The sequence below is a fragment of the Trichosurus vulpecula genome, chromosome 7, assembly GCF_011100635.1.
Source record: "Trichosurus vulpecula isolate mTriVul1 chromosome 7, mTriVul1.pri, whole genome shotgun sequence".
Taxonomy (NCBI): Eukaryota; Metazoa; Chordata; class Mammalia; order Diprotodontia; family Phalangeridae; genus Trichosurus; species Trichosurus vulpecula.
Genome location: NC_050579.1, coordinates 267,139,126 through 267,161,948, shown reverse-complemented (window position 1 = coordinate 267,161,948; position 22,823 = coordinate 267,139,126). Strand labels below are relative to the sequence as shown.

General features: G+C 50.2%; 4 protein-coding genes and 2 non-coding genes across 13 annotated transcripts; 4 read left to right on the top strand and 2 right to left on the bottom strand.

Annotated features, from left to right (window-relative positions):
* Positions 1 to 1,900: 1,900 nt before the first annotated feature.
* Positions 1,901 to 7,105, bottom strand: NFKBIL1 (NFKB inhibitor like 1). Of its 3 annotated transcripts, none has more exons than XM_036766265.1 (4): positions 6,710 to 7,105; positions 4,752 to 5,023; positions 2,986 to 3,213; positions 1,901 to 2,758 (listed from the first exon to the last, which is right to left on the bottom strand). In XM_036766265.1, the coding sequence occupies exons 2-4, from the start codon at positions 5,014 to 5,016 to the stop codon at positions 2,172 to 2,174; spliced, it is 1,080 nt and encodes a 359-aa protein (XP_036622160.1). In that variant the 5' UTR covers positions 5,017 to 5,023; positions 6,710 to 7,105; the 3' UTR covers positions 1,901 to 2,171. The 3 variants fall into 3 exon arrangements, with proteins under 3 accessions (XP_036622160.1, XP_036622158.1, XP_036622159.1); XM_036766263.1 differs by lacking the exon at positions 6,710 to 7,105 and adding an exon at positions 5,771 to 6,112; XM_036766264.1 differs by lacking the exon at positions 6,710 to 7,105 and adding an exon at positions 6,037 to 6,080.
* ATP6V1G2 (ATPase H+ transporting V1 subunit G2) lies at positions 5,664 to 9,502 on the top strand. 5 transcript variants are annotated; one of them, XM_036766267.1, is made up of 3 exons: positions 5,664 to 6,022; positions 7,817 to 7,917; positions 8,457 to 9,502. In XM_036766267.1, the coding sequence occupies exons 2-3, from the start codon at positions 7,858 to 7,860 to the stop codon at positions 8,628 to 8,630; spliced, it is 234 nt and encodes a 77-aa protein (XP_036622162.1). In that variant the 5' UTR covers positions 5,664 to 6,022; positions 7,817 to 7,857; the 3' UTR covers positions 8,631 to 9,502. The 5 variants fall into 5 exon arrangements, with proteins under 5 accessions (XP_036622162.1, XP_036622164.1, XP_036622163.1 ...); XM_036766269.1 differs by lacking the exon at positions 5,664 to 6,022 and adding an exon at positions 6,117 to 6,207; XM_036766268.1 differs by lacking the exon at positions 5,664 to 6,022 and adding an exon at positions 6,124 to 6,288.
* Positions 9,503 to 11,060: 1,558 nt separating this feature from the next.
* Positions 11,061 to 20,024, top strand: DDX39B (DExD-box helicase 39B). Of its 2 annotated transcripts, none has more exons than XM_036766261.1 (11): positions 11,061 to 11,474; positions 12,474 to 12,791; positions 13,448 to 13,575; positions 14,171 to 14,263; positions 15,395 to 15,578; positions 16,434 to 16,552; positions 18,484 to 18,615; positions 18,999 to 19,108; positions 19,202 to 19,346; positions 19,477 to 19,624; positions 19,802 to 20,024. In XM_036766261.1, the coding sequence occupies exons 2-11, from the start codon at positions 12,581 to 12,583 to the stop codon at positions 19,816 to 19,818; spliced, it is 1,287 nt and encodes a 428-aa protein (XP_036622156.1). In that variant the 5' UTR covers positions 11,061 to 11,474; positions 12,474 to 12,580; the 3' UTR covers positions 19,819 to 20,024. The 2 variants fall into 2 exon arrangements, with proteins under 2 accessions (XP_036622156.1, XP_036622157.1); XM_036766262.1 differs by lacking the exon at positions 11,061 to 11,474 and adding an exon at positions 11,659 to 11,733.
* On the top strand, positions 13,623 to 13,698 carry LOC118858840. The gene has a single exon (XR_005010963.1). It is a non-coding gene; the product is annotated as a small nucleolar RNA SNORD83 (small nucleolar RNA).
* LOC118858841 lies at positions 15,666 to 15,744 on the top strand. The gene has a single exon (XR_005010964.1). It is a non-coding gene; the product is annotated as a small nucleolar RNA SNORD83 (small nucleolar RNA).
* Positions 20,025 to 20,080: 56 nt separating the features above from the next.
* Positions 20,081 to 21,661, bottom strand: MCCD1 (mitochondrial coiled-coil domain 1). The gene is made up of 3 exons (XM_036769094.1): positions 21,590 to 21,661; positions 21,037 to 21,210; positions 20,081 to 20,550 (listed from the first exon to the last, which is right to left on the bottom strand). Exons 1-3 carry the CDS (start codon positions 21,623 to 21,625, stop codon positions 20,365 to 20,367), a joined length of 396 nt encoding a protein of 131 aa, XP_036624989.1. The 5' UTR covers positions 21,626 to 21,661; the 3' UTR covers positions 20,081 to 20,364.
* Positions 21,662 to 22,823: the final 1,162 nt, after the last annotated feature.

Sequence of the window (22,823 nt, the reverse complement as noted above, 5' to 3'; positions counted from 1 at the left end):
AAGCTAGCCTTGAAGGGAGTCAAGAGTTTCAAAAGGCAGAGGCCAGGCAGGAGAGCATTCCAGGCACGGAACACGTGTGGCCACGTCTACGGTGTCTGATGGAGAACAGAGCTGTGTTTGGGGAAGCAAAGTAGGCCCATTAGCCTTGGAATAGAATGACTGAGGGGGAAATCATTTGTAATCAGCCTGGAAAGGCAGACTGGAGCCAGACTGTCAAGGGTTTTTAACGCTGAATATTTCTATTTTATTCTATAGTCTGTTTATCCCGCAGTTTCTCAAGCAGGGTAGTGACCTAGTCAGACCTGTGTTTTAGGAATATAAATTTGGCAGTCATATTGAAGAGGAAAGAGGCTCCATGCAGTGAAACAATTAGGCAACCATGGAAAGAGGCCGGGGCAAGGGTCCAGGCGGTAAGAGCCTAAACTAGGGTGGACTGGAAGAGGATAAGGATGAGACATGTCATGAAGGTAGAGTCAAACAGATACTGCAACTAACCGGACGTCAAGCAGGCCGAATGAAGAGGTAAGGGTGACTGGAGACTTTATGTCCTTTCAGAGGCTGCTGTGTCCACTTCCCCCTCCCATTTTATTTTCATTAGTCTCCTCAAAGGCACCCTCGACTTAATGCCCTATCCCTAACTCTGCCTCTCTGGGCCTCCTCCAAGCAGATGCGAGTTCTAACATAACAAATAGATGAGCATGTGCACCCACAGGCGTGAAAAGGCATCTTCTTCCATTTCCTCTAGCTCCATCTCTTAGAACTAAAGCAGTTATGCTGAAAGGGAAGCAGTTATTGTCTAATCTCCACTCCCACCTCCTGTTTCCTGGAAGCTGGGGTGGGAGGTATGGGGAGGCCAGAGGAGGGAGTAAGGAATGCCCCCCATGGGAATCCCCACCTGACCTCTAAGCCCCCCCCACGGAGCTTCAACCACTATTTCCCGGAAGAGGAGATAATGATCTATGAAGTACAGACCGGGCCCGTATCACCCTGGAGACTGCAGACCAGGGCAAAAGACCAAAGTTCGTGGGTCCCTGAGGGGAGCAGAAGCTGGGACAGAGTCCTGAAATGGGGATGGGGGAAAGGGACGAGGCAGGGAAGAACGGGGTGGAGAGCTGGGACAATTCTCTAGATTCTGAAAGGCAGTAGGGGCAGTAGAAGGTATGCTGGTGGTATTTACAAAGTGCTGATATCTGAATTCTTTGAGAAGCATGGTCTGAGACTAGGAAGGCTGGACCCAGTTCTCGGGTGTGGACCTCAGGTTACCCAAGAACAGAGAGCCCAGGTTACACAATTTGGCCCTTTCCTCCTCCTTCCCCTGAAGTTATTTTTAGCAACCGAAATTCCACTCCCCCACAGAGGGGCTGCTTCCCTCTCTGCTCTTGGCTCCCCCTAATTCTGCCCTCCTACAATCCTCCTGATGGGTCTCCTAGCCTCAACTGACCCCCACCTCAAATCCTAGTGACTCAGCAAAGGGAAAGCCCTGGGGGTGGGGGGGTGGGGAGTTAAGGGGGTGGAGGATGTGGTTCTGGTAGAGGGGGGAGAGAAGAGACCACAGCTTTGTTCCCTTTTTGCCCTGTTCACATTAAGCCTATTTCTCCAGCCGCAAACAACTGGGTTGAAGAGACTTAGGCACTTGATCTAAAATTGAGGGGGAGAAAGGAAGAGACACATGAGCTTTGGTGGGGCAGGCAAAAGCCTCTATACCTTGATCTTGTCGGGGGGTAGGGGGGGTGGTGGCGGCGGCGTGGTGGCCAGGATGAAGTGATATCACAGGCCAACATTATATCGCACGAACATGGATGTCTCTGCCATATGAGAACTGTAGGCTTAGTAAGCAGGAGGAGATGTCATAGGTGATAGAAACCACAGTGATGGAAAAAGGCAGAGGAGAGATTAGGAATAAGATGGGGAACTAGGTTTTATTAGGAAATAAGCAGGAAGAGAAGTGATTTAGTGGTAGCAACCTCCCATGACTGCTCCAGCTCAGCTTCATCTCTAACCCACAACCCACTCTCATTCAGACCTCATCCTTTTTACTGTTTCCACTCCTTAGCCTCTATTCCTATACCCAATTTTTTCCTCATTCCAGATCTTATATTCTGTCCTTATCTCCTGAATCCTGTTGTCTGCATTATTCATATCTTGTGTACTCACTGTCTTTTTTCTCTGGGTCACTTTAGGCCTTCTGCATGTCGATTGAGGGCCTGGGACAGAGCTGTCACAATCTCCATTACTTTTTCCCTTTCCCTAGCTTCAATCTGACACCCAAATCTCTGCAGGAATCGGTCAGGATGCCATTGGACCTGCTGGGCCCTCAAATACTTCCTTAGGGCTCCCCGATCTGTGGGTGGGGGGCCCCTGGCCACCAAGGCTGCTGCCATTGCCTCAGGGTCCCTTCCCGCAAGGCAGGGCCAGGGTATATCTCCAGAACACCAAAATCTTTCCCCTCCCTTGGAGAGATCTCCCCTGGGCTTTGTCCTATTGGGGTCTCCCCAACAGCGCCCTCTAGCTTCCTGGGTTTTCTGGGCTCTGCTCTCCCTCAGTTCTTCTTCCTTGGCCTGGGCTCGCTCTTGGAACAGACGACGTTCCTCCTCTTGTTGCTGCCAGCTGCGATAGGAGGCTGACATACACTTTGGACGCTGGGCTCTCTCTGCTGCGTGTTGCTGTTGTCGTTTCTGGGCATGTTCTCGGGCCAGGCGTTCAGTCCAGGCAGAGAAGGACTCAGGCTCTGGCATGTCTAAGGTGGCATCCTCATCACCTAAGGAGCAATGGGTATATAAAGAGAAAATGCTTCTTAAGGAGGAAGCAGGAAGAGAAACAATGAGGCCAGGAGGAAGGCAGTCAGGAGAGAGATGGGAGGCAGAAGAGATGGAGACGGCAAAGATGAAAGGGATGGGAACGAGTGTGGAGTAGCTAAGCAACAAGGGATATGCGAAGTGGGGGAGGTGCAGGAACCGAGAGGGCATTGGTCTGGGGTCTCCTTACCCTCAAACCTCCCCAGCATTTCCTGCCACTCATCCTCTAGCTCCTCCTGAAGCTTTTGTCTCCATTTTCTCTCCCTGTAAGCCTCTTCCTCTTCTTCCTCCGCTTCTACAGATGACTCTGGGGGACTTTCCCAGTCTAGAAGTTCCCCAGGGGTCTCTCCTAGTTTGTTCTTCATCTTCATGGCAGTGGGACATTGTGTCATCAGAGGCAGGAAGAAGTCCTTGTAGGCTGTTGGGAGGGGTCAAAGAATGAAATTGCCGTGGCTCTCATCTTAGATTATAAGAACATTGTCGGTTGCTATCTGGGCTTTGTTATTGTTGTTCAGCCATTTTAGTCATGTCTGATGTCTGATTCTGTGACCCCATTTGGGGTTTTCTTGGCACAGATACTAAAGTGGTATTTCTAGCTCATTTTACAGATAAGGAAACTGAGGCAAACAGAGTTAAGTGACTTGCCCAGGGTCACACAACCAGTAAGTGTTTGAGGCCAGATTTGAACTCAGGAAGAGGAGTCTTCCTGGCTTCAGGCCTGGCACTCTACCCACTATGCCCCCAGCTGCCTTATCTGAATGCTGGAGAAATTATATAATGGTGGGAGCTTTGGAGAGGGAGAAAAACTACCCATTTGGGTGCCAACTTTTACTTAGAAGACCACCATCATGGGCCAGATGGTGGCCACCAGGGATACAGATACATCTGGACAGAAAAAAGCAGGTTGTAAAAATGACTACCATCTTGGAAGCAAACGGAGTAGGAGCTAAATGAATGGATGTAAAAATTTTGAATGCCATCTTAGATATGTATATATCCAACAAGTATGTACACACAGATATATACATAGATTCATAAATGTACATATATTATGTGTATATACCCACCACACATATGCATGTCTATACGAATCTAAATATGCACACCTATGTATACACATATGTAGATATATATTGACACATACACACACATACACTATATGTTAGGGTTTACAACTACCTTTACATGTTATCTATTATGACCTTCTGTTACAGTAATTAGGGTGGGACTTTTTTTTTTTTACTGTTTCCTCTTTCAGAATGCTAAAGTAATCAAGCACCTTTGATTAAGCCTTACTAGGTGCAAAGCCCCAGGCTCACACCCTTTTGCTGATTGGACGTGAACCCTTAGGGCCCTAAAAAGGGTACATAAACACAGAGGTTAGCATTTTGTCTGGGGCTCTCACTCACTGGAAGTGTGTTAGTGTGGAGACTCTGGGTAGCCCCTGGAGCTTTGAAGAAAACCCAGATGTTAGTGCTTCTCTTTTTGGTAACCATGTATGTAGTGTCTTGATCAGGCAAAACCTGTCTGTTGAATTGTGTTATTGGATCTGTTGATAATTTCTGTTTGTATTTGCTCTGAAGCTCAGGTGCTGGCTTTTCCCCCTGAGCTGAGTGAATGATACATGTATGTTTGATTAAAGTGAGATTGTTAACCCCTTAAAGTTGCTTTCCTTAGTAAAGCAGATCAAAGAACCTGCGCTGGCGGCTCTTGTTGCTGGTCTTGTTGGGTCTTACACCCCTGCAGCAGCTGCGAGCTGCACTGTTGTTACACCTTCACAACAACAAAGGGGATAGCATAACTATCATTATCATTCCCACTTTATAGAGGAAGAAATTCATTCCAACGACCGGACAAATATCTTGCATCCAAAGGGTCTTGCTTTCATCTTAGATTCTGAGAGCAGACTATTACTGTCTGACACTCTCACAGCTGTTCTATAAGGGCTGGACTCACCACTAGGACCCTGTCGAGCAGCAGCATGCAGAGCAGTATTTCCATGGCGGTCCTGGTGAGCGGGGTCAGCCCCAAGGTGGAGTAACAGTCGAAGGGCAGAGGCATCACGGCGGGCACAGGCGCGGTGGAGCGGTGGTGGCTCTCCAGCATCTATATCCAGCCTTGGGTGGCGCCGAAAGAGGGATCGGGCCTTGCTCAGGCGTCCGGTAGACAGGTATCTTCGGAAACGTCGCTGGCGTCTGCGGCGGTGAGAGGAAGAACCCATGATAGGTCTTGGATTGAGAAGAGAGAAAATGAGGCAATGAGAACCAGAAGAGAACACAAGCTCCCTTTCATCTTCCCTGCTTTCCCACACTCTCAATTCCTCCCACTTTTGTACACTTCTACCTTCCACTTTAAGTCTTGAAATAAAAACTGTCTCCTCTTCAAAACTTTAGTACCCGATAGAGTATTGTGGTAAGTAGCTACATAATTTTGGAGAGGAGATAAAATTGCTTGGGGTCTTTTAAGCCGAAAAATACAATTTTCATTATATGCAGTTTTTCATTTTATTTTCAGTTCCAAAATCTCTCCCTCTTCAGCCCCTCCTTAACGTATCGAAAAGGCAAGAAATGCGACACCCATTATACATATGAAGCGCCACAAAACATTTCAGCATTACTCATGTTTAAAAAGTCCAAGTTAAAAAGGGATTTCGAAGGGTAAAGGAACATCGGACTGGTTGCAAAATTTGTGCCTATGAATTTCGTAATCGTCTGGTTTAGATAATTATCTTTCTGCGCATCGACGATATCAGGCCAGCAGGACTCAGGGTGGAGATGGGCTCCAGCCAGGCGCTACCACTCCAAAGCCCCTTTGCCCGCCTTGACGTCCCTGTTTTGTGACCCTCGGGGCTGCCGCCGCCTACCGGCTGAGTCGTGGGGATGCAAGGCCCTAGTGTTGCAGCTCTGCAAGGGTCAGGGCGGGGTGTTCTGCGAGCTCCCTCGGGCGGGGGGAACGATGTCTCTATTTTCACTAACCTCGAGCTAAACGTTATTTCGAAAAGGGGCCCCCGACACACATGGAAAGAACCCCGATCTGGCCCAACCCCAATCCCGGCTGAGGAACAGGAGGCACGGGTGAAAAGACTCGGTCCCGGGCCGCGCTGCTACTGGGTAGCCGAGTCCGGGAATCCGGGCCCTCGGTCCCTTTGCAGACATCACCGCAGCCCGGAACACTCGGAGGCCCAGAGCGGCGACAAGCGCTCGGCCTCCCAGGGTCGGTGGCGGAAGGTAAAACCTCTTACACGCGGTTAAAACGAGCTGGGGGCCCGCCTGGGGCCCGGGCAGCCGGCAGGAAAAGGGCGGAAGTAAACCGGAAACGAGCGGGGGGGGGGGGGGGGGGGCCGGGGATAGGACGGACGGCAACCACCGCCGAGGTTCGCGGGCCCACTAACCTCGCGAGGCACGAGACAAAGGTTCCGCCGGACCGGCAGGGGCAGGGGGAGGGGGGAGGGGCTGTACTCTGTTGGGCACCAGCGTGAATAGAGAAGGGCGAAGTAAGCCCGCGTGGGGGTCTGGACTGGAGGAACCTAGGAGGAAGATGGGGGCCGGGGAGGGGAGCAGACACAGAGAGAGCGGGTGGGAGGCGGACGCAGGGGGCCCTTGGGGAAAGGACTGGCAATGAACAAGAGACAAGGGGGGGGGCGGGGCGGGGCTCAGCGGATGAAGTTCTGGAGTCCAGCCTCAGACACGTAGCGATCCTCACGAGGATTTATGCGGCCCTTTACCCTCACCCAACCCTGGCAGGCAGGGGCTGTTATCACCCCCATCTTACAGATGAGGGAGCGGAGGCCGGCCTCGGAGGTGGAATCGGGGCACCGGAATGCATTCCCAGCCTCATACGCGGTAACTAGCCGCGTGAGCCCGGGTGGGGCCTCGGCCGATTTCCTGCCACTCATCCTCTAGTTGGGGACTTACCTCCCGGGGTTGCTGCGAGGACCAAACGAGAGAATGTTTGCAATATTAGTAAAGTGCTTGGTGCCTGGCACATAGTAGGTATGTCACCGAAGCGAATAAATGCTTCTTGCCTTTCCTTAAGTGACTCGCCCAAGGCCACATCCTAGTGTCTTAGGCCAGGTATTTCCAGGTGTACTAGCTGGGTGGCCCTGGGCAAGGCACTGAATTTCTCTGCGCCCGTTTCCTCACCTCCTGGGGTTACTGTAAGGATAAAAGGAGCCTATTTTTGAAGCGTTTTGCAAATCGTAAAGCGGTAAACAGATGCTGGCTATCAGGAAGTGGAGTTGCCCAGACTTAAGGAAAAGCCAGCCTGTCCATCCTCCATTTCCAGTGGGTGATGATTCCATTCTTGGACCGCCATGTCTGTCATGCCCATGGCCACCAATCTCAATCAGTCCACAGAAGCTCCTACCCACCGAGGCCTAGAATGGAGGCATCAGTGACGTGCAAGTCATGCTGCCAAAAAAAGAGAAAGAGGATAGGAAACCTGCTGGGGGGAAGGGGGGTGGCGGGGAGACACTAGCAGGCAATGATCTGGTCTCTGTTGCCCTCGGGTGATCTCAGGTGGTACTGCAAGAGCAAGGGGATGGGATGGAGGGAAGAGAAGGAATTGGGAGGAAGAGCGAACTGAAAGCAGGGGGACGCTATGACCCAACGGAGGGAAGGAGGCATAGCTGGATGAAGTGGGGGTGGGGGTGGAGGTGGCGGCTGTAAGCTGGTACCTTTGGCAGCATCAGCCTCGCTCGCTCACAAGTAGCGATGGCCAGTCAATCCCAGGGCATCCAGCAGCTGCTGCAGGCCGAGAAGAGAGCCGCTGAGAAAGTGGCAGATGCCCGAAAGAGTGAGAGCCTTGGCAGGGAACGGGGCTTTAGAAGGACTGGACATTCAGATTACTGAGAGGAGCTGGTATGGGGGGAGGGGGGATATGAGGTGGGATTAGGCCCAAGATGCCAGGGTTGCTTTGGAGAGCCGTGTGGGGGACTGAACTGCGCGTGATCATGAAGGGCTCTTGGTTGAAGGAGCCCTTAACTACCTTTCTGGGGATGTTCTTTCCTTCTTTCACTCCAGGGAAGGCTCGGCGTCTGAAGCAGGCCAAGGAAGAGGCTCAGATGGAGGTAGAACAGTACCGTAGGGAGCGAGAGCAGGAGTTCCAGAGCAAGCAGCAAGCGGTAAGATATGGGGCATATCGTGGATTGAAAAAGGGAATCAGGGTGATGTTGAGGGTGACGAGAACTCTAATGGGGTGGGGACCCCTAAGAGATATATAGCATTTTCAAATATTTTACTGATGTGGAGGGAAGCCTGGGGTGGGGGTGCTTTAAGGGAAGCACAGAATTTATGAGGCAGTATTTGGGCTTTTTACATCCAGTGTGGAGGATGGCAGTGGTCTACGGTGGGAAATGTGGAATCCTTCTGGCCCAGGTGATAATGTTGGAATTGGTGGAGAATTCAGTTTCTGGGTTATTATGGGGTGAGGTTATAATGAAGATTGTGTGTCTGTTGCCTGGATAGCTCTTGTAGAATTCACATAGTCTTTACATAAGGATTCAGGGGAAGGGGTAATATCCACATTTGGGCTTTTTTTTCCTTGAACTTTCTGTCTCTTCCTGTGGCAACCTCACACTCTGGGACCCTTCTCTTTGTCTTTTTCTTTCCTATTTCTCTTTCCCTAATGCCCTCACCCACCTTACCCCCTCCCCCCACCCAGGCCATGGGCTCCCAGGGGAACTTATCAGCTGAGGTGGAACAGGCAACTCGGCGCCAGGTACAGGGCATGCAGAGCTCTCAGCAGCGCAGCCGTGAGCGTGTCCTGGCTCAACTCCTTGGCATGGTCTGTGACATCAGACCCCAGATTCATCCCAACTACCGGATTACTGCCTAGGGACTCTGTACCAGTCACCTCCCCCCTCCCCAGAACCTCACTCCTTGTCTTCCAGTCATATCCCTTTTCTTCCATCAGTCCCCCAGAAATTCAAGGAGTCACTCTGTAACTCTCCCATATAGAACCCTAAATCTTTAGCTCTATAATTCCTGCCAGGACCTTTTAAGTTCCCTAAGAATGATGCCTCTTTGACATAGAATCTAAATCTACCCCTGGTGACCTTAAAACCTTGACCTTGATAGCTGGCCTCTAGATATTTTAAAAGCTGTGTGACCCTGGGCAAGTTACCTTAATTTTTCCTATGTAAAATGGAGACAAATGCACTGACTTAAAAAGTTCAGGTGAGGATTAAATGAGGTAACTTTTGTAAAGTGTTTTGCAAACCTTAGAGTAATAAAGGCTAGCTATAATTGTTATTAATAAAATCTCCCCCCAATTGATTTCATTTAAGTAGTCCTAGTAAGTAGCCTTCTGACTCAAATGACTATCCTTCAAGTGTCTGGATTTCCCTGCATGTCAGTCCTGTGACCAGTGATGACACCAGCTGACCTCCACCATCCCATTAATCTTATTATGGCTCCAAGAATTTCTTTTTCCTCCTACTCTTTCCTTCTTTGTCTCTACATCATCCCCTTTACTTCTCCATTTTCTCTTCTCTTTCTCCTATCCCTCAACATTTCTTGGAGAGACCTGCCTGGCTCTCAGTATTGCCTATTTTAGCTATAGAGAAACATCCTGTATTCTGTGTAATGCTACTATGGGAATGTCCCCCATCCTTTTCCATTCTCCTCCCACACCTCAATTTCCTATTGTTCTATTCTACTGTAAAATGGAAGCAATGCAAATGTCAATAAAATAAGTTGTGAAAAATTTGTAAGAGTTTTTTTTTGTAGAATCTCCCTCATAATACCCCATTTTTCATTCCTCCTCACCTTCATTACTTATCAGATCTGGAATGTTAGGATAAAGCATCTTTTGAAACTTGAGTGATTTAACTTTAGGACAAATAATGGAAGTCATAAGACTTAGGGAAAGTTAGATCATTTAATCCATTTCCCATACTTTCTGCAATATCTTAAATATTCTAATTCCCAGAAGGGAAAACTAGTTTTCCAAGTTCACACAGCGTTAAATAAGTGGCAGAGCTGGGATTTCTACCCAAGTCTTCTAAATCCATCGATCTCCCCCACCCCCATTATATCATACTTCAACTCCTGTTTCACGCTACAATTTATATTTATGAAACTAGTCTCAATAAGTGACGAAGGTGGGAGGTTCAGAAGAGTGCTTACCACAGTCATTAAGTATCTGACAGACATAAAACGGTGAGATCGATAGAGGGCCCGGAGGATTTGAACTTAAGTTCACAACCTATTTGCTTCAGTTTCTTCGTCTGTAAAAAAAAAGTGGGGATAATAATAGCGCCTACCTCCCAAGGTTGTTATCCTTTGGCACAGTGCTGGATAAATGTTAGCTATCATTATTATAGATTAAGATTGTTCTCAAATAACTATGCTCTCCTCTGGCAGATTAGGGAGTCTGGATGTTCACTTTCACCACTACTGGTAATGGGAGAATCTTAACGCATTCTTCACTCTGCCCCAAGAGGGCATTTTGCTTTCACCCCTGCCCCTAGGCAGAAGAGGCAGGGTTTTGTGGATGAAGACCCCAAGGCTGAGGAAGGCTTCTAGCTGAATTTATGCTTCCCGTCCCTAATTTTGGGTCCTTGAAATTCACCTTCCTTCCTGGGCACACGGTATCGGACTGACCTAGCCATGCCCTGTGACAGTGGCTAGGCAATGGCCATCCATCCCCTTTAAACTTTGAGGCACGTCAGTTACTGTTGTCCAAAATCAATCAGGGAATATGCATAAGCGGGCCCGTATGCCAGGGACGCTGGAGGGGGTTTCTGGTCAGCTGTGAGACGCCCCTCCCCTCCTCCTTGGCTTCCCTGAAGACTCGGCTCAAATCCCACTTTCTGCAAGAGGCCTGTTCCCCCCAACTCCCTGGGCCTTCCTCAGAGACTGCGTCCCGTTTGTTCTCGGCTATCTCGCATCTAGAGATTGTGAGGTACTGGGGGGGGGGCGGTCCTCTGTCTCGGCATTACCGGCGCTCAGCGCAATGCTTGAAGACCACTCGCTGACCGGCTGCGTCGCCCCGGGCGGCCTCCGGGCTTCCCAGTCAGAACGGCCGCATGCTCACCCCTTTCTTCCTGCGGGGTCGCAGGTTAGGAACTAGACGAGAGCATCCGGTTACCGGTTCTTCCACAGCCCCTGCCCCCACCTCCCTTTCCTGCCATTCCTCGTCCGCCCCAGCCCCGCGGTAACACCCCGCGCACAGGCCGCATGAAGCCTAAACGAAAGTACGCCTAGGTCACCTTGGCAACCACGGCAAGCGTAGGACCCCGTGGGAACGCGCCGCCGCTTCCGCGTCCCATTCATCGCGGTCCAAGCGCAGAGCGCCGCTTTAAGCGGGCCTGACTGAAAGGCGAAGCAGGGGAGGGGAGCTCGGGGTGGCGGGGAGAGGGGGGTCCGCAAAGGAGAGAAAGGGGTACTGGGAACGTCTCCCCCCCCCCGGCGTTGATGAGAGCGGCGACGCGGGAACTGGAAAGAAATTCATAGTTCGCGAGCGGTCAGGCGGTCCGGGGGCCATCTCTCTAGTGCGCGGGGCGGTTGAGGCGTAGGAGGTCCTTGAGCCACGCTTCCTGTCCCTCGCGCCTGCGCACTGGCCTCCTAGAAAGAGAGTGGGGTGGAAAGGGGAGAGGGAACGCGGGGACCGGAAGTGGAGGCCGCTTTCCTTGGTCGCCGCCGCTGCCGCCACCAGACGCGTTTCTTCCCCGCTCAGGTAAGCGGGGGCCACGGCCCTCATCCACCTCCATCCGCCCTTCTTCGAGGCCACTCGACCGCAAGGGCCGACAGATGCCCCTGCCCAGAGCGGTACCCTGGCCTCCGGGCCCCTGCGGGGCCGTTATTTCCGCCTCCTTTCCCGCCCCGCCCGGGAGGGAAGAGCCCCCCAGGGGGGAGGGGCGGCCGGGAGCGAAGGGGGAGGACCCAAGATGGCGGCCGTGGCGCCATTGTGTCCCCGCCGCCGCGTCCGCCCCGGGGTAATCTCTGGCGCTTTGGAGCCATCCTCTCCCCCCAGCGGCCCCACTCCTGCTGGAGGGGTCGCGAGGGGCGCGGCTCTTCTTAGCTGGGGTGTTTGCGAGACTATGGGGAGGACGCAAATTACCGCCCCGAGCAGCGCTGCCCGCGGAGCCTTGACTCGTGGGCCTCCTTAGGAGCGGCTGCGGGGGGCAGGCTTCTGTACCCAGTTTCTGTAAACTACCAACAGGTCTCCCCCTCCCCCCATTGATACAAGCCAGGAGAAGGTAGCGATTAGAGCAGGCTTTCGAAATGGGAGGGAAAATGCGATACTGTATTGATGAAGAGCCTCCCCCCTCCCCGACTAGGCCTCGGGCAGGCTGGGGCTTGAGTAACCACCGGCCGCGTGGTGAATGGCACCCTCGGTGGCTGCAGGCGTGGGGGCGGGATGGCTACCGGGGCTGCTGCAGGGTCCGCTCCAGCTCAGTCATCATAAGATGGTCCGCTGACCCTCGGCCCCGCGGCCCCTCGTGCCTTCTGTCACTTCGGTACCTGGCCCTCCCCCTCTCGCTGTTCTGGCCCGAACTCCCTGCCCCCAAACCCGACCTTGGTGTGCTCAGCTTGTGTTTTTCTCTGTCCAGAAGAAACACCTCGGGGTTTGTAGAAAGAGGGAGGAACATGGAAACAAGCGGAGGTTGCTGGGAATTTTTTTCTTTTCCGTCGTTATCATCTATCATCTTTCTCTCAATCGTATCTTCCCCAGCTCCCAACTCTGGATCCGGCGTCTTCATCGTCCCCCGCCGCTCCCTGAGTCTCCCCCACCCGAGCTTTCCCAGAGCCCCTGTAGAGACCCCTGCCCCTGCCCCAGCCATGGCAGAAAATGACGTGGACAACGAGCTCCTGGATTACGAAGACGACGACGTGGAGACGGCCGCGGGGGGGGACGGAGCCGAGGCCCCTGCCAAGAAAGATGTGAAGGGTTCCTACGTCTCCATCCACAGCTCTGGGTTCCGTGACTTTCTCCTCAAGCCAGAGCTGCTCCGGGCCATCGTAGACTGTGGCTTTGAGCATCCGTCCGAAGGTGAGCGCCTTTCCTCCGTGGACCCAGGATAGGAAATCAGGAAGGACAGTGAGCAGGAGATGGTGGGTGGGGAGATGGTGCTGGAACGGGTGCAGGTAAGCGGTTTTCTGAGGGTTGAGACTTGGAGAGTTAAGGTGGAATAAAAGTCATTCCCTGTAGACTGAAGCCCTAGTCCCATCCTCTAGGGGTTGTTACTGCCTAAAACTCCCACAACCAGCTTCTTTATTCAAAATCACTTCTTTCTGATTGAGCATAGGAAATGTGTTCAGGTCAAAGGATTGGGGCAGAAACTACCCTGGCATCTGAAACAAAAGGAAAGGGAATAGACATTTATTAAGTGCCTGCTGTATGCCAGGTACTATTAGATGCTTTGCAAATATTGTCTCATTTCATTCTCACAATTCTGGAAGTAAGTGCTATTATTAACCCATTTTGCAGATGTGGAAACAGGAAGACAGGTTAAGTGACTTGCCCAGGGTCACACAGCTAGTAAGTGTTTGAGGCTGGATTTGAACTCAGGTCTATCTACTACATCGCCTAGCTGCCTCTAGCAAATTTTGGAACTGGTTCCTTATAGTCTGTAGGTGGTTTTAGGGGTTTTGGATTTGTATGGCTGGGATACTTCTAATCCATCATCTTTCCTTTTCTTTCCCCAGTCCAGCATGAGTGTATTCCTCAGGCCATCTTGGGAATGGATGTCTTGTGCCAGGCCAAGTCAGGCATGGGAAAGACAGCTGTGTTTGTGCTGGCCACGCTGCAGCAACTGGAGCCAGTCACTGGTCAGGTATAAACTGTGGGGAACGATGAAGGGAAAGGAGTATACCTATCTATGCCACATGATGTGTTCTCAGAGACATGAGCACTTCGTGCTGAGATGACCTCTATCTATCACCCTTGACTGATGGCAGATGGGTCCTGGGGGTGGGGATGGTGGAAGAGGTTCGGAGTGAGAGTTGGGGATTTTCTGACTTCAAAACCCAACATGAAAATGTATAGACTTTTGTTAAAGACCAAACTCACTTTAAGGGTTTTTGGTTTAATTAAGATTGTATTTATTTTTTGACTGTTTATTTGAAATTCTACCTGGTATTTAGAGTTGTACTAGGTGAGACTGGAGGAAGCAATGAAAAATCAACTTCTCTCAAAGAACTCATTTTCTAGTTTGGAAGACCAAACATATGTATGAAAATGGTTTAACAAATGATTCTCAAATGTCTCCAATTCACAAGGCACTCTTGGTTTTGAGTGCATAAGAAGCACTTAAATTGTTAACTCCCAGAATTGGAATTGTTTAATAAGCTCAGTTGGATTTTTTGCTATGATCTGCCTTTTCTTAAAGAAAGGACAATCTGCCGAACATCTGTCTATCCTTGTCTAAGGTTTCTGTGCTGGTGATGTGTCACACTCGGGAGCTGGCCTTTCAGATCTGCAAGGAGTACGAGCGCTTCTCCAAATACATGCCTAATGTCAAGGTAATTGATGGGGAGGAGGCATGATTAAGGGTAGAAACTAAGGGTGGAGAAAGAGAGTAGTAATAAGAACCTGTCAGATATGTTTGGGAACATAGTATACACCTAGGCCACCTAATCTTAAAATGAATCAGAAGCCGTTTCCAGGATAAATATTGTCTTCAGGTATGTTTTGCTTTATGCAGTAGGCAGGTTCTTGGAAAGTTGGATGTGGGTGAGATTTTCATTAGATTTCATCATTCTCCCAAAAACCCCTTTGTCTTCATGACTGGTGGATTTTCAGTGGTCACAGACTCTTAATACATTAGCTTTGTTAAGTGGTTTTCGAGCTGGGGTATAGGTGACTCTATTATTCTGTCCTTTTGCTTCTCTGTTTCTCTGCCTTTTAAGTCACTTTACTTCTCCTTGCACCTCATTATTGTATTTAGGTCTTGTCCCTTCCTGATCACCATTTGGGATGCTCTAGAAAGTGGTAGTGTGGATTAAAGTGTAGGGTGTGTGGTGTGGGAAGGTTTTAAGCTCTCTATCCCTAATGGTGTCTGTGGATTTGGAAGGTACATGATGTCTTCATTCTTTAGGATAGCAGAAAATTGAGGCCTGGCTATCTGGACCACTGGATGGATGGATGGCCTAAGAGGTTCCCATTATGCTTTTCTCACTTAACTGTATTGGAGTAGAAAGCATGCTGTCTGCTTAGGTACAGATGAGTGCTTGATTTTCCTTCTTCCCAGTCAGAACTGGGCTGTCTCGGTTGGGGTAAAAGTGATGTCCGATAGCTTTGCCTTTCAATGTCCTCCGGTCCCTCAGTACATTCACCCTGATCTCAGAGCAAAGCAGGACCTTTCAGAATTACAAGGAGAAGGGTATGGAAGGAACACTAGCTAAAGTCAGAAGATTGGAGTTCTAGTCCTGATCCTGCCACTGGCTGACTGTATGAGTGAGTCAGTCCCTCTGAGTTTAGGTTTCCTTATGTGTAAAATGAGAGCATTAGATGATTTCTAAAGTTTTTGTGTGATACCAAGAAAAGGTTTTAGCCAAATAGGGAAGAGGTCAAGACTGGGAAATGGTGGCTGTTTAGGAAATAGGAAGATAAGTATTCTCTGTGGTGACCTTCTTTTCAATTCTGGATGACAGGTGGCGGTGTTTTTTGGTGGTCTATCAATAAAAAAGGATGAGGAGTTGCTGAAGAAGAACTGCCCACATGTTGTCGTGGGGACCCCGGGCCGTATCTTAGCCCTGGCCCGAAATAAGATCCTCAATCTCAAACACATTAAACATTTTATCTTGGATGAGTGTGACAAAATGCTCGAACAGCTCGGTGAGTGGAAGACCGGAAGAATAGAGGGATCCCAGAACTGGGGCCGTACCTCATGGAAATTGAAGGTCAGGGTATTTGACCCTTGGAGCCACATGATGTGTTCATGTTAAGATGGAGCACCTCGGTGCCAGGACGACTCTTGATCTATCACCCATGACTGATGGCTCTGGGCTCCAGAAGCTGGGATTCTTTGGATTTCCATGAATGTTTTCACTGGTTCATGATGAAAGGGGATCTGGGGAGTCCAAGCAAGTCAGCATGGTACTTTGGGCAGCTTTGGTGATGGGGATAATAAAGGGAATGGTTCAGGCCTTTTTCTTTCCATATGTTGGAGGAGTGCCTTCAGACTGTAGAAGGACTTCCTTAATCTGAGAACACTGTATGCTGATTACTCTGCCTTATGTTTTCAGAGTCTAGTCCTGGCTATTCTAGGAAATACTGGAGGGGAAAAGGAGCTCAGCTTTCAGGGTAGGAAGGGAGAGCGCATAGCCTAGAACTGAACTAGTAGATAGGCTGAATTGTAGATATTGCAACTAAGAAGCATACTGAAATTGTTAACAAGAGAAGATTGAGTACACATAATTAGGGAGAACTCTGAAAGGGGCATTTTGAGCAAGATTTGGAAGAAAAAGTTGAAGATACCTGGGTAGAATTTAGGATGTGTGTGCGCGTTGGGGGGTGGGGCAGCATATTAAAACCAAAAGGAATATACTGACTTTGTTTAGGTTTAAAGTAAGTGAGCCAGGGGGTAGGGAACCAGGTAGTAGACTCTCTTGCTTTCTTCCATATTACTGGAAAGTACTCTTTCCCTTGTGTTGCTCTATGCTCAGCCTCCTCGTCACCCCTCTTTTGTAGACATGCGTCGGGATGTCCAGGAAATTTTCCGCATGACCCCCCATGAGAAGCAGGTCATGATGTTCAGTGCCACCCTGAGCAAAGAGATCCGCCCTGTCTGCCGCAAGTTCATGCAAGACGTAAATACCCTTCTACCTTCTCTCCCTCCATCCCCTGCCCGCAGTCTCTTCCTACTCCCTCTCCTCGACCTTCTCCAGTCTACCCTCTCCCCTCTCCTCCCAGTGCTGAGATGGAGTCATGTGACCCCCCAGGGCTGAGTCCTCCCTGGAAAGACAGAGATAGAGACAGCCAGTGATAAGGTCTGCGCGGGTGCCAGGGAAACTCCGGAAGACTTGGTCGGGATAAACACGAGAGCGGGTAGAATTCAAAAAAACCCCAACAAAATAAGAAAACCCAAACAACAACAAAACTCTTTTTCCCTTTGGCAGGGTGGGACAGAACGTCCTATCCTACCACCCACTATTTCCCTTGTCCCCTACGAGCACACACCCTCAAGGTGGCATCGAGCACAACTGGGGCCTTTTGGCTCCCCTAAAAACTCAGATCTCCCCAAAACCCACATTTCCTGATGACAGGAGAGCGAGAGAGGGACAGACAGACTGCAGGGCATGGCCAACAGAAGAGCGAAAGTCACAAATGAGTCTGCCCCCTCCCCACCTTCAGGGGTGGGGGCCTTCGGCACCTCAGCCCCAGACCCTTCTACTCCTTCCCCTCCCTTTCCTCCTCCTCCCCCATCTGGACCCTCTGGAGATGTGAGCCAGCAGCAGAGACTCAGCTCGGCGGGGGATTGCGGATGGCATCCGGCAGCGGAAGGCGGCAGCGGAAGCCGCGGGAGAACCGTGTCCAGGAAGCAGAGGACCAAACCAGCCTTTTTTTTCGTTCCCGGTTTTTTTTTTCCTGAACCTTACGCATACTGCGCTCCCTTCACCCATGCGAGTTGCGGGGGTGCTCCTGAGTGGGTGGTGGAGTTTTTTGGTTTTTTGTTTCCTTTTTTTTTTTCCGGGAGGGGGAAAGGGCAAGGTAACAAGTGAAGATCTTTATTTTGCTGAAACCAGGTGGGGCTGGGGGTTCTTAGAGTGGGGAAAGAGCAGTGGGGTAAGGTTTGGGGATGGGGGTTTATCTGTATTGCTCCCTCATGTGGGATGCCTCTCTTAATACTGTTACCCCTTGTGGGTAATAGAGATGAATTTCAAGGAGGCTTTTAAACTCCTGCTCCTAAGTTAACTAGACCCTCACTTCCCTTGCAGAACCTAGGGCTAGCTAGAGAGGTTAGAGAGGCGAATGGGGATTGAGGTTGAATCTGTTACTACCTCTGTGGTGGTTTTCCACCCCCTTCAAGGGGGTATGTAGATCAGGAGCTATAAAGGAGAATCCTTATATAATAATAGAGGGTTCAGTTCTTTGCCTGAACACCCTTTACTGCTGGAGTTTATTTAAGCTTAGATTCTAGAGAAAGCCAGTCCTGTGAAGGGTTTCATCTTAGATGGTTCTAGCTAGGTGGAAGTAATGTAGTCTTTCACAGTAACTTCTATTTTCCTTTAACCAGCTCTTTAACATGGCAACCTAATCTTTAAGAGATCTGACCGTCTCCCCCAAGTCCACCTGTCATTACTTTTTACCGTTTCAGTTTTATCTGATTGTTAATATCCTATTCTTCTTGAGATCACTCCCATTATCGCCCTCTTCTCCCAGGCAAACTGAGGTGATCTTTTCTTAATCCACCTGAGTAGCCTCTTGCCGTTGGATGGTCTCACTGGAGGCCATTAGTTCTGTCCTTTGTTCTCCTGCCCTAATAATGCTTTCCATGGGTGTTTGTGACATCCTAGGATGGCTTATACTTAAAACCCTGTTTTATAGAGAAAGAAACTATGTTGAATTTGGGAGGCTGTGGGTTGGAGATGGGAAGGGAACTTGAAATCTTAACTCTTCTCCCCATCCCATTCATGGGGTGAATTGGGAGTCACCTATCCCCACCCACCCCCACCCCCCTCAGGTTTAACACCCCCACTCTGCCCTCCCTCCTCCGTCCCCTCCCTTCCTCCCCCCCCAGCCAATGGAGATCTTCGTGGATGATGAGACGAAGCTGACGCTGCATGGGCTGCAGCAGTACTACGTGAAGCTGAAGGACAATGAGAAGAACCGAAAGCTCTTCGACCTCCTGGATGTTCTGGAGTTCAACCAGGTCAGCTGGGCCTGAAGGTGGGAAGGATAGAGCATAGGGAAGGAGACGGGAGAAGAGTCCTTGAAGGATAATGTAAATGCCATGGATGTCCTTTAGAAGAGGCTCACTAGATCTAATACCAAGGGAATCACTCCTGTCTGCTTGGTCTGTATGATTTTATAAAGGTGGGGAGCGTCTCGTTTAGCCTTTTCCTTCCCTTATAATCATCTTTTTTGTTCTCTGAAGGTAACTTCCACCCCATAACTTCCCTCTGGTTTTGTCTTGTTCTCAAGACGCTGTAAGGATAGCGGAAGCATGTAGTTTGGTGGCGCAGGAAAGGATTGGATTGGATCTCCTGAGGAAAGATGGTTACTGGATCTTTTTTCTCACCCCACCGCACACAGGTGGTGATCTTCGTGAAATCTGTGCAGCGCTGCATTGCCCTGGCCCAGCTCCTAGTGGAACAGAACTTCCCGGCCATTGCTATCCATCGTGGGATGCCCCAAGAGGAGAGGTGAGTAGAGGAGTTGGGATGGGAGGCCAAAGGAGTGCTAAGGGCAGCTTTCATCTCCCTGTCTGCTCTCTTCCTCCTCATCTCCACTCTTAGGTTGTCCCGGTATCAGCAGTTCAAGGATTTCCAGCGTCGTATTCTTGTGGCCACTAACCTGTTTGGCCGGGGCATGGATATCGAACGAGTAAACATCGCCTTCAACTATGATATGCCAGAGGACTCAGACACCTACTTACACAGGGTAAACCACACAGTCGGGTGATCCTTTTTAATGCCTTCCCTCTTGTTGGCCTTCCAGCCCCTTCTCCTCTTTTCTGTGCCCTGTCTCTTCCTCAGGATATTCCTTGACTTTACCACCTTCTTGTCCCTAGGTGGCTAGGGCAGGCCGGTTTGGTACAAAGGGTTTGGCCATCACATTTGTATCAGATGAAAATGACGCCAAAATCCTCAATGACGTCCAGGATCGCTTCGAGGTCAACATCAGTGAACTGCCCGATGAGATAGACATCTCTTCCTACAGTGAGTGTTGGACCTTCTCTCTTGCTAGTTAGCTTGGTTCTATGATCTCATCTCTCAAGTCTTAGAATGTATTATTCTCTAATTCTCATCGCCTTGCCTCCCCTCTCTATCTGCATAGTTCTTTTCTGTATCACTTCTCCCACCTCACCCTATCTTAATCTCTTTTTTATTTTTCAGTTGAGCAGACTCGGTAGAGGCCTTGGCCTGTCCCTGGAGTATGATACCCTCTCCCTCCCCAGGAGCCGAACGCTCGGGCGTGGGGATGAAGGAGACACTACTGCCACCTACCCCCAGCCTCCCCGCCCCAGCGGCCCTGTTCACGTCATCCCCCCAATTTCCTTATTGATTTGTCCTGTCGGATTTTTTTTTTAACAAAACTAAAAATGAGACAAAAAAGTGTCTTGAGTGTCTGAGGGTTTTGTTTCTTTATTTGAGGGGTGACAGTGGGTGGTGCTTTTTCTCTTCTTCAGCCTTGGGGGAGGAATGGAAGTCACCCTAGGGGACTGGAAATAGAATCATTGTGAGGGGATTCAATTATTAGGGTGAGGAGGGGCCAGCTTCCCTTGAGCACCCCTTCCCATTCTTGGCCCTCCTCAGAAGGAGAGCATTCCTCGTTTCCATCATTGGGTGTTCTTTTTGCTCCAGAAAAGGAGGAAAACAGGATGGGTCCCTGGGGCAAAGGGGTTCTTAGAAGTGTTTGCTTGGGTTCAGCCCATAAAGGAAGGTGAGGATAGGTCCTGTCAGGCGTCACCTTTCAGGCTCTCTCGGTGCCGTCTCATCTGCTCCTTCAGCTTCTGGATCTTGAGCACGAGGGCTTGAGCTTCCCATGCCCCTTCTTGCCCCTCCAGCAGGGCTTGGTACAGCTCTAGCTGCTGCTCCAGTAGCTCTTCTGCCTGGGCCAGCTCTGCTCTTCTATGACCTGGACCCTGGGGGGAGGATGCAGAGGGTTCGGAGGAGCTTAACTGGGCTGTGGTACTGAGTTTACTGGGGAGAAAAACTGCTTCCCCTGCTCTCCCCTCTCATGAATCCCAGCCTGGCCACCTGCTCTATGGTAGGACAGTGAAAGGGGGTAGGTACTGGGGCAGGTATTGGTCTTCTTTCTGGATGAAAGGGACAGAATGGCCTTGCTGGAAGAAAAAACTGCACTTCCTCTCTGACGAATAATTAACCCTCAACCAGGGACCTGTTCAAGGACTTTGTGGACTCTGCTATATGAAGACAGAAGGGGGTGGGGTGGGGAAGGGGAAGGGGAAAGGGAAGGGGAAGGAGCTCTGGTGTGGATCATAGAATTAGATGCTTGGGCCCAGAAGATTGGGGGGGCGGGTAGGTTGGATTGGACTAAGGTTTTGTCCCTTCTCCCAGTCTAAAATAATGCTGCACCACCCCACCCCCCCCATCCCCACCCTTCTTACCCTGTTTGGGGATAGGGTCTTCCTGGTCTCTTCTGTAGCTAGTTCCCCTGTAGGTGGCCCAGCATTCTGGCAATAGGCCCCACGAGAGGTGTGGGGGGCCATGATCCAGGAGGGCAGGAGACGACAGCAGCAACGAGAGAGCCAGGGCAGAGGGAGACCCATGGCAGGCTGGGGCTGAGGAGGGAGCTGTGTCCGAACTGCCTTCCAGCTGCCAGGAACTGGCTTCCCCCGGTGCCCAGCCTCGCTCTGATGCCCCAGCCCTGCCCAGTCCCCCGCCCCTGCCCGCTCCACTGCCTCTTGCTCCCTCCCTGGACTGGCCAGCCCCAGAGTCCACGAACTCCTGCTCCTGGGCTGCATGTAACCTTTTAATCAACCAGGCACCACTCCCCTCTGCAACTTGGGTGCTAGGGTCTTGAGCTCTTTCATCCGTCTAGATCAGGTTCACATCTTTTTCCTGTTTCCCACTCATTCTCTTTCAATTCCTTATCCCTACCTTTGCCTTCACTCCTGCCTGCTCCTGGTTCCCCAGGATAGGGTCCCCACTCCCTCCTACCTTAACCCCCAGATCTGCCCTTTCTGGCTTCTTCATGGATAGTCAGTCCCTCCTTGATTAGGGTTGAATTTTCATTTTCCGGTAGGGTAGGACTGCTCCGCCCAAATTAGAGTGATAAAATTGGCCTGCTGTAAGTTGCTCCTCCTCTTCCTCACGTTCTAGGTCCTCCCTCCTTCTCCCCCAGTACTCCCCACTTTTCCTTTTTGTTCACAAGGAATCAGAGCTAGGAGGGGCCTCTGGGATCATCTGGTCAATCCACTCCTGACATATCTATTAATATCCCTGACAAGTGGTCAACCCTTCAACTGAAGACCCAGTGGCTGGGGTGGGGGTAGGGTCGGGCAGAACCTCCTGAGGCCACCCATTACACTTTCTAATTGTGTGTGTGTCTTTACAATGTCCACCCACTGCTCTTAGTTGTACACTTTGGGGCCAAGCCAAACAAGCCTTTCAAATTCTGGAAATGCAGCTATTAGGATCATCCCCCTAACCCTTCAGAAACAGCTAGGTGGCGCAGTGATTGAGTGGATGGACACAGAGCAGGAAGATCTAAATTCAAAAAGCTGGTTATTCAACCTCTGCCTCAGTTTCCTCATCTGTTAAATGGTCGTAATAGTGCTATATAAATACTAGGTTATTCTCCATGCTAAACTTCCTGGCTCTTCATCTGATCCTTGTGGGTCCTCCAGTTTGTGGGTGCCTTTTCTAAAATGTATGCCCCAGCCCGGAACTAAACACGATGCTATAGATCTGACATCAACTTCTTGTGCTTGTTTCTCTCTGCTCCCTCTCTTTTATGAGTGCTGCTCTCTCCCCTGTTTTCCCCCATACCTTTCCTTTCTGACTGTTGAGGGCTTAGCACAAGTCCTGAAAAGCCATCAGCCACTTCTCACTATTATACTGCACCTAAAAGCCTATCCCACACAATTTAGTACTTAATTATCATCTGACTTCTGTATATGTTAAGTTTTGTCTCAAGCTGGACTGTCTTCTTCACAGACAGGGATCATGCCTGATACTTCTTTGCACCTTTTATATTGCTGGACATAAAAGTACTGGCTCAATAAATACTTGTTGGATTGAAGTCAGTCTCTTGTAAGAATTTTGGGGCATTCTGTTTCAGGTGGACAGTTAAGTCCTAGACCTGAAATACTGAGGTCAAACTCTGGAATCCAGGTCTACAGAAGCCTGAGAGGGCTAGTGTGAAGAAGTCAGCCAGCCTTTCCTATTTCAA